Source organism: Gavialis gangeticus, unplaced genomic scaffold, assembly GCF_001723915.1.
Source record: "Gavialis gangeticus isolate Ggan-Ray unplaced genomic scaffold, GavGan_comp1, whole genome shotgun sequence".
NCBI lineage: Eukaryota > Metazoa > Chordata > Crocodylia > Gavialidae > Gavialis > Gavialis gangeticus.
In genome coordinates this window covers 156552336-156562408 of record NW_017729025.1, presented here as the reverse complement: position 1 = coordinate 156562408, position 10073 = coordinate 156552336, and the positions used below count along the sequence as shown (strand labels likewise).

The 10073-nt window shown below is 43.3% G+C and overlaps 1 protein-coding gene across 9 annotated transcripts in view; it reads right to left on the bottom strand.

Annotated features, from left to right (window-relative positions):
* Window positions 1-10073, bottom strand: part of PPP6R3 (protein phosphatase 6 regulatory subunit 3) — a 136853-nt gene that overhangs the window by 59012 nt on the left and 67768 nt on the right. For all 9 annotated transcript variants that reach the window (XM_019519830.1, XM_019519832.1, XM_019519834.1 and 6 more), the window contains 3 exons: window positions 8091-8243; window positions 5985-6134; window positions 3315-3379 (listed from right to left, as the gene is read on the bottom strand). In XM_019519830.1, the coding sequence (XP_019375375.1) occupies window positions 3315-3379; window positions 5985-6134; window positions 8091-8243 (368 nt within the window). The remainder of the gene's footprint in view (window positions 1-3314; window positions 3380-5984; window positions 6135-8090; window positions 8244-10073) is intronic.

Here is a 10073-nt window from a genome sequence, read left to right as displayed (position 1 = left end):
GGTAAGCAGCCCTCCGCCCAAAATAACTGCCCGCCCCTGCACTACATCATGCATTGAGGGGCAACGTTTTTATGCCTAGTAAACAAAAACTTCTATAGGATGGCTCAGATACAGATTATCTTGCCATCAGCCTGGCGATTAACTAGATCAGGAGGTTTCAACCTGTGGTGCACAGACCCGTGGGGTCTGCAGATTATGTCCAAGGGGTCCGTAAAAGATGACTGCAATCAATCAAAAGTATGCAAATGCCCACACTTACAGTTCAAAGGGCTCTGCACCTCCAGTCTAAATTTTTTAGGGGCCCAAATGAAAAAGGTTAAAAACCACTGCTTTAGATCTTCTGTGATCCTTTCTGGACCCACTTTTCTTTGACAATAAAGCCGTAAGCATTTATTTGTAGATCAAAATCAGATTATGACAAAATAGGAGGACCTTCCACACGATTCTGCATCAGGAAAAAAAACACTGGACAGGTATTTAACACTGGTCTGTTGTTTTATTAACCCTCTCCTTTCTTATGTGGTGCTTTATAAGTTACAATGAATTATTTAGTAGGATTCCCATTTCATGACTCTCCCCATCCAATTAGTAGACTGTGAATCAGAAATAAGCCAGCTCTTTTGACTCCAGTATCAGTTTTCTCTGTTATTCCAAGAGTACACTTATGCTAATTTATACTTGCTTTAGATAGATTCATGTGCACACTCAAAATAGCAGAGAACGCTGATATTTGAGTCAAAATACCTGGTTTATTTATCTTAATAATCTCTATACAAGGCAGGGAACTGACTAGTTCTCTCCTAATGCATATCATACTCTAATTTGAGGGTACATCCCTCTATTCTGAGATATTATGGGAGTGTGCATGCTACTAAAAAACAAAAAAAAACACACACAAAAAAAAAAAAAAACTAGACAGAAGCAGAACACAGGAGGAACTGTTGACACTACATTAAGAAGAGAAGCAGACTACTGGGGGCTGCACATCTGTAAACAAAAGGAATGCTGATTCAATAGCAAGACCACAGCAGCTCACATTCCACTAAATAAAAGACTAAAGCATTCAAGGTTCAGGCTAAGCAAAACCATTCAGCGATGCTCTTTTGTGGTCTGCCCTCTCTTGCCCAACAAACAGCTTATCTGTGGTTTTCAATTGTAAGCACTTCAGACATGGACCTTCAAAATGTCAGAACAGATTTTTGTTTTCTTTTAAAGTAATGAGGGCACTGATATAAATATTGCCCAAGAATTAATCTGTTGGTAAGCTTTAACAGAAATGCAAGACTCACTGGGGGCTTCTACTTTTAATAATATTTAGAAAACATACTGGAAAGTAAAACAAGAGGGACTGGTTTCCCTTTACATTCACACCACATACTACTGAATTATAAATTAGGGGTCTACCCAACTCGAAGAAGCAGCTGCCTGATTTTGTGGACAGATCACAGGGATGGCCACCATTTTCAGAGACTTGTCATGGCAGCCCCTCCCCTGTGATTGGCTGAGGGGCCCCAGTGTCCCTACCCCTGCCACCGACTGGCAGAGGACTGTCCATCATATGGCTGCACCCCTTGCTGACGACTGGCCAAGAGGGCTATCCATAATGTGGCTCTGCCTCTCACTGCTAATTGGTGAAGAGATGGGGCTGCATGACGGGCCAATCAGCAATGAGAGACAAGAGCAGCAGGCATCTTGGCAGCCCCCCCACTGGTGGTTGGGAACCTCTGCATTAGCCCTTACAAAGATATAGGGGGAAGTCTCCTGTGGTTCAGTAGTAGAATCCTTGTCTGCCACACGGGAGACCCAGATTCAATTCTCGGACACTTATACAAAGTTTATACAGCCATGGAGGCAGCAAACATCTGGACTCAGTCTAGCCTCTGGATCTGTTTCAGGGGCCTAAAGTGGGGATGGAAGGTCAGGGTAGTCTCCACTCCAAAAAACTCCTGCTTAGGCATATGCATCAAAGGTCTAGGTGATCTCTCATGCATATACCATGATCTGGAAGGATCAACAGTTGACAGACAGATGAGGATTTATGCTGTAAATGGGAGGTACACAGCTGCATGGAACCACTGATAAGCTCCAGCTGAGTAGCAAAGCAGCCCTTTGAAACAACTGCAACAAAGCAGCCAGTCACCTCATCCTCAATTTGACAATCTACTGTGAATTAAACAGGTTGTGAACAATCTGCATAGGGATGTTCCAGGTTCTATTGAATCAAGTCTAATCTTAGCTGTCAGAGGCAAATGAGGCTGTGAACATGGTAAGAGCTCCTTCACACCATACCCTGCAACTTATTTTAAAGGTTATTGCTTATTTTAGTTGGGTTGACAAATCTTTTTTTTTACAATAATGTGGCATGTACAACTGCTAAGACTAGTTTTTTCTAGTTATGCTAGAAAGACAATTCAGTCCATCCACAGTAGTCCAGAAATGCATACCAGAATCCTACTACCAACAATGGCATCTAGTACAGTTGTGCGCACAACTTTAATACTTAAGACTTCTAGGTTTTTCTTTCCAAAAAAGATATCCTGCCAATGAGGACAGAAAATCATTTCCCTAGTTATTTGCTGTAACAAAAGTCTGCTTCCCAGCTCCAAGTACTGCATGCTTTAATGCATTAATAAAAGGTATTTTTTCAATAAGCAGCTAAAAAACATTTAAACTATTACTTTCACCTCCCAAATATATAGCATGTTTTTGAACTAGAAGAAGATTAGTTGCACAGCTTAGAATAACCTGTATATCATTACACCCTAAAATAACTCAAATAGAACAGCAACGATTATTTTAGTTTTCAGTCCAGGAATTAGATTTTTCATGACATTGAAACCACCAAGTTCAAGTTCAGAGACAGCCAGAGGAGGAAGGGGAAGAAAAAGTAGAAGGCATTTAAACCTGAGGCAAGTAAAGCTTGATATAAAAACTCTAATTTCAGCTGCACCATATACTTGCTTACCATGGCCAATCTAGTTGGCAGCTGGACTTCATTTCCCTGCCCATATGACTGGGGCTGGTCTCCAGGGAGACCCCAGCAGCAGCTGTGCTGTGAAAGCTCAAAGCTGGGGTTGCCATGGAGACCAGCCCCAGCCATCCTGGCAGGTGTTTTTTGTTCAGTTTTTTTGTTATTGTTTTGTTTTTTGTTTTATTTAAACTGGCTTAATTTACTTGGAGACTGGAAGAGAATACATTAGCAGGCTCAATTCTAAATTGATTATGCACTCAGTGTTACAAAAAAACCAAATCTGAACCCTCCCCCCCCACCCCACTTCAAATTGCAAGAAATGAGTAAAATAGCTGTTACTCACTGCTTCTTCTCATTCATTTCCCATGCTTCAAGTATTCGTTCTACTAATTGGCACTTATGGAAAAGCTATTAAGCACAAAAAAAAAAGTATATTTTTTGTAGAAGTACTTTCCATTTTAAAACAAAAGCAGCAATCAATTAGTTTCAGATTAAATAAGAAAACCACACACCCCACTTTGCAAGTCCACATACAAAACCAAAATAAATCTTTTACAGTATATTAAAAAATATTTTGTTCCAAGGTCAGCAGGCAGCCAGGCACTTAAAATGGCCAAATCTTTAGAAGTACTTAGTCTCCAACCAACTTCTCTTGCCTTTGGAGGGAGCTGCTGAATGCTGAACATTTTTGAAAATCTGGTCTATCTTAGTAAACTATACAATACAAAACTTAGCACTTTCACATATGACAAATATAGTGATTCAAAACTCCAAGCTGACATCATGCCTTCCTGTGTTACCAAGGTTTACAAACTTCTGCACAAACAAAATATTCTTTTCAGAACCAGTCAGTCAATTTCATTCAAGTCTGAAGGCATTCTCTTCAGAGACAAGAAGCTAGGAAGCCATTCTATTCTGGTTATCTATCAACCATTGCTTGGTTGTCCTACAGGGCATTTTTGGCACTTAGGTGCCCAGAGGGGTGCTTTTCCTGGACATGTAGTCCTATGCATGTGGAAGACTATTCATGACTGCATAGCCATGCAGATTAAGCATGCACTTTGGCAGCCACAGCACACACGTCTCTCGGGGACACGCAACAACCTTAGACCCTTGAGATGGAGTTGGCCAAAATGTCTATATGCACGTCCATCTTTAGCCTCCTACAGCTGAGTGGTTAGATCACTCACCTGGGGAAATCCAAATGAGACCGTGAATTTTAGGTCTCTCCCATAGAGGGTTGAACCTAGATGTCCCTGAATTCCCAGGAAAGCATCCTAACCAAAACACCAGATAAGCATTATTCACTTCTTTCTCTTTGCTCTTGTTGAAGCAGAGCCACTAATATAATTATTGGGTGGGGGATGAGGGGAATAATTGGAAAGGAGTACAGGGGGGACCTTCTGACCCACACAGGACAAGAGCCCAAATTAGAATCCAGGGCCCCCTCCCTTCCAGGCCAGCATCCACCCCACTGAGCTATTCACCTCTGGCTTGCTCCCTTCCTCCCAACCCAGGGGTAGGCAAAATGGCAGCCGGACTCCATTTCCCACCAGCCCCTGCCCACATGGCTAGGGCTGGTCTCCAGGGACTCAGCCTCAGCTGTGCTGTGAAAGCTCAAGGCTGGGGTTGTCATAGAGGCCAGTCCCAGCCATGCTGGCAGGTGCACGGCAGAGCAGGGCAAGGGGCTGCTCCGGAGCCGCTGGGATCTTGGAATGGGGGCAGCTTGCTCCAAAGCCAGGGGAGAGCTGCAATCTGTACCCTGAGTGTTCTGGGAAGGGGATCAAGGCTTTGTCCCTGCTCCTGACCAGGCTGTCACTGCTGCATGGAGCCGGGGCACAGCCATGATCCCTTGCCTGCAAGCCCCTGCCCAGAGCGCACAGGCTACAGCTCTCAGCAGCTCTGGAGCAGCCCCCCGCTTTGGTCTGCCACACACCCTGCCAGCACAGCTGGAGCTGGTCTCCATGGCAACCCCAGCCTTGCACTTTCACATGCAGCTAGGGTCTCCATGGAGACCAGCCCCTGCCATGGGCAGCTGGGAAACGGAGTCCACTGCCAACCAGTCCGGCTCACAGGCCGGACTTTGTCCATTCCTGTCTTAGCCCCATGTAGCTCCCTCTCATGGCTGCCCAGAGGACCAGCTTCAAAAAGGAACGCCAGAGAAGAAAGCTGACCTGCACCATGGTGGTTGGAGTATAGTGGCTGGAGAGAGACCAAGGTTTAAACCCCTCTGGGTGATCGGGGCCAAGAATCCATGTCTTCTGGCTTCCCAGATGAGTGTCCTGGCCACTCAGGTTAAAAAAAACAAAAACAAAAAATACAAAATGGAAGGTCTCTCTCATTTTGTTGCCACTCTATGCAACAACCTAGTCATCTACATGCATGGGGCTACGTATCCAGGAACAGAATCCTTCTGGTGTGAAAATGACAAAGATGACAAAAGAACAGCCATGTAGACGACCAAGAATAAACAGGATGTCACCCCAGTTGTCCTACATACCATGCTCTCCCCAAGGACAGTCTGAATAGACAGACTGCCATGAATCAGAAGCCTGTCTTCAACATCAATGAGACAGTGTCACTATCCTCTTTTATTCCTAATGAACAGGGATCCTAATTCCTGTTCACCATGGAAACCTGCAGAACGCACATCTCTCCACGATCTATCGAAAGAATGGCAGCATCCCACAGCACCATTTCTGCTCTCTTATTTTGCCTCCTAGCCCAGTGGCTGGGGGTGAAGGGGGTTCTGACTGGCCTAGATGCAAGAACCACAGCAAAAATAAGAGAGCTGAAATAGCAGCACTCGCCACTGCCATGCTTTCAGTAGGTTGTGGAAAAACATGGATTTTTGTAGTTTTTAAAATGGAATTTTAAATTTGTTTTCTCCCATGGAAAACTAAAATACCTGCTAATAAGTCAAAATTTCACTTCAACTAGAAAAAGCAACTCCTAGAACACTGAAAAACAAGATTTACCAGGTTCAAGAAACAACTCATGGAAGCAAACTTACATGTTTCAGTAAGAGATTGTCCCCAGCGGATTCCTGATCCGTAATTGTGCCATTTTCTGTGCTTTCAAGAGGATTTGCAAGAATCAACGCAATACAAATTTCTACTTGAGTATGCAAAAAGTTATTCCATGTGTATTTAAAGAACATGTCCTGCAAAACAAGTCCAAAAGGCTTTCATTACACAAATAAGTCTTTTCATTACTAGGTACAAAACAAAAGCAAAGGTCTAGATCAGAGGTCAGCAACAGTTTGAAGCAGGGGTTTACTGTAATAGTTTGGTTCGGAGCACATGCCAGTTGACACTGCGGCCATTATCGCTACTCCCTTCCACAGTAGCGCCACCTCCCAACTACCAAAATGGCACAGAACTCTGTACCACCCTCTCCCCACCACAGGCCAGATGAAATGGCTCCATAGGCTGAATCTAACCCACAGACTGTAGGTTGCTAACTCCTATTCTAGGCAGTCAAGTAGACAGTTAGTAATTGGCAAGTGTTTTTCAAATACCCAAATCATGTACAGTGTTTAAGAACAAATTTATGGTTCAGAAAAAACCCCACAAAAAAACTGAGCCTCTAGCACTTAAAATTAATTTGCGTCTGTGGCCACGTGATAAAGGACACAGAAAAGAAAAGAAAAGGACAAAAATGTTCCATACACAGGTCAGATAAAACCCTGATTTTCATACCCGCATTCCTATCTTCTACAATGCTTCTTTGGGTTGTTTTTATTTTTTTTAAGTTGTTACTATAATTACTCATATTTAAGACACCCCCTCCCCCCACATTCAGCATGGGAGGTGGGGGACCTTGGCTTTGATTTTGGTATAAGCCAGGTAAACAGCTACTGTGGCTCAGGATGGAGCCAGGGTGACTCATGCAGCAGGTACAGGGTATGTGGAGCAAAGGGAGCCTGGGGGAAGTGACACACAAAACAAGAGGACCGCACAGAAGGGGAAGAGCAGAGGAAAGGGTGCGTGGTGCACATGGCGGAGAATGGGGAGAAGGGGGCAGTGTGGCAGTGAGAGCTGCTGTGGTTCCCACCCCAAACCAGGCTGGGGCTGAACCTACTGCCTGGCTCAGCTGGGTGCTCCATGCCTCTGAGGGTGGGGCCAAGGGGCATGGGACAGGCTGTCTGCCCCCCAGCCACGGCTTTCCCTGTGGCAGGAGTACGGGGAATGACTTTCCCCACCCCTACCAATAACTTGTTTCTAGACCTGAAAGATTACAAACCACTTCTATAATTTTCCATGTCTAGAAACTAATAATAATTGGTGGGGGGTGATCATCTTAAAATTTGAAGTAGTCTTGGATTTGGGTAAATGTGGTGTACTAAAGTATTTGGAAGACTGTTTCCAAGTTTTAACTTTCAAATTCATACAAAAAGTATTAAAATGCTTTGAAAAAAAGCTCAACTTGAGGAGCACTGAAACAAGCTTTTACACTTACAAAACTTCTGCAAGTAAGTGTGTTAAATCTGAATTTTAGTTGCATCTTTTGACAAAATAATTTGGCAGCTCTAACTGAAATAAGAGTATGAAATACATCCACTGAAGAAAAAAATACCAACTAGAATATATAGGCAAAAAAAACCCATATGCAAGAAGTTCTTCATAGCGAGACTGCCACCTGAGTTTATAAGTGAAATTTGTTAAAAAACAAATCAGTTTTGGCAGCACATAAGAGACGGATTACATCAGGCTGGGTAGAACTAGCCATTTACAGGACAGTGAATATAGTGATAGGACCACAACATAATCAGAAATGCAAGTATGAGGAGAGCAGTCTAGAGGGAACAAGTTCGGAAGACAAAATTTGAAGTAAAGATATCTAGTACGGATGAGGACAGTGAAGTAACTGAAAAGGAAGAGAATCACTGATAGAAGCCAACTCAATTTTTTAAAAAAAGTGAAAAAAAGAAAGTGTAAAATAAGTTTATTAAATAAAATCAGATGGTGAAATGGTCTAATGGATAGCAGTGGAAGCCCCATCACAAGTGTTTAAAAAAAGAAAAGAAGTGGGGGCACAGAACATGCTTTTAGAAAGCTAATCTTAGCAGGGTTCTGCCACCGGATTTTATAGTTAGAAGGTACTATAAAGCTCTTACCAGTATGACTCCTATACTGTTCAGGTCTATAAGTTCCTGATTCACACTGCTTGTATTTGTCTGCAAAAGGCTGGATATTAACCTAATCACATTTAAGCGTGTGTTCCCCACAGGTGGATCCAATACACCCCATGTTGTCTTCATGACACTTTTCTAGACAAAGAACAAAAAATCCACGAGATCAATTAAAGGAATGCTTTCAAATCAACTTTGTTATTTATCCACAAGCAAAATACAGCTCAAAAAACTTGCAGGGTCAGTTCAGCAGCAGCAGTCTGACACTACTGTAGGAAAGCAATCTTTTCCTGTCATAAACACTAGAGTTTATAATTAGCATGAGAGGCTGGGGAAAAAAAAGTGTGGAGTACATGAATTAGGTACAATTATGCCTACATGGTACATTTCAGAACAGAGAGATGGAGAAACCCAAGCCAACTTATACGAATACTATACTGCAGACTACAGTGAAGACACTTTACACAAAAATCTCGCTCATTAACTTGTGTTTCTTTACACAATTAGCTTTCCTGGTAAGATTCTAGAAGAATTTAGAATGATTTAGTGAGAAACTGCATTAATAGCCTAATAGTTTCTGGAGCTAAAGAAATAAATTTAAGAAAATTTACATAAAGATTTATGTAATTACAGAGAAAGAGTAGCCTCTGTAACTAAATATCTTGTCTCAGTGGCCAATCCCAGATGCTCTTGAGGAAGGAAAAAATTCTCTAGAGGACAATTATGGAACAATCTGCACATCAGCATCAGCTTCCATGTCATACATTCAGTTATGCCTTGAATGAAAGTTTGCACCCATTTTAGAAAAAGTGTTGTATCTATAACTGTAGCTTTTGTTACTGTCTGAAGTCTTAAGTTTTTAGCATGTTGCATCCTGAAAAAAATTGATTTCCACTGGCTGTTTTCCTTTTAAGAAAACAAACACACACTCAAGATATGCTGCCTTCCCATTTCACTCAAGTCCCTTTCAACCTTTTACATAATAAAGACAAAATAACCTAATCTCCTTTCTTTTCATAGACCTTTCATATCTTATCTGGCTATCTAAAGCAAACATTCCTAGTCTCCAGACACTTCACTTGGAAGTTCATCCATGCTTTTAATGACATCACCCATTTCTGTACCCATTACATGCCTGGTACTCTGTCACGTATGTCTTGGCACAACCCCTTTTCCAAAGAAAAGAAAGGACATGTGGTTGTCTTATAATGCAACTATTTCGTAAGCAAAAATTTAATAAGGGGTGCAGCGATAGAGAGTTTTTCAGCAGATAACATTGGCCAACACCAATCCAACAGCCAACAGCCTGGAGAGCAGAGGCCAGCCAATATGTCTGTGGGTGGGATGCAGATCAAGTCCCCCACAGTGAGGGAATGAGTGGGGCTGGAGCAGGGGCAGGCACTGCCCAGCCAGGGCAGGGCACAGGGTGAAGCCATGGGTGGCTCGTCCAAGGGGCGCAGAGCAGTGGGGATTGGGCTGGCTCCCACCACTGCACGCACCTCTGGGGGAGGCAAGATTCTCTGATTTAATACACCAAATCTGCATTTTTCTGTGATCATAATGAAACACCCACTACATATCTATACCTATTGGGGCTGTGCAAAGCTTTGGGTGCCGATTTGATTGACAGGAGATTTGGCCTGATTCAGTGGCCGAGTCCCCAAATCCAAATCAAATCAGGGGACCAATAAAAAGGTCCAAATCATTTCAAAGTGCTCTGAATCTTCGGAAAAGATTCAGAGAGCTTTGATGATTCGGGCAGTCCCCGCCCGCTGCAGCAGGGAGTTGGAGCCAAAGTTGAAGCCGGTAAGTAGGCAGTGGGGGAGGGGGCCATGGGAGGGACCCCCTGCCAGGCCCCATCCCCCAACCACTCCCCTAGCCACCCTCCCCGCCCCCCAGTGCTTTAACAAAAAAAAGAGCCCCCACTCAATGGGTGCTGCCTGGCAGGGGGCAATCACCACTACCCCA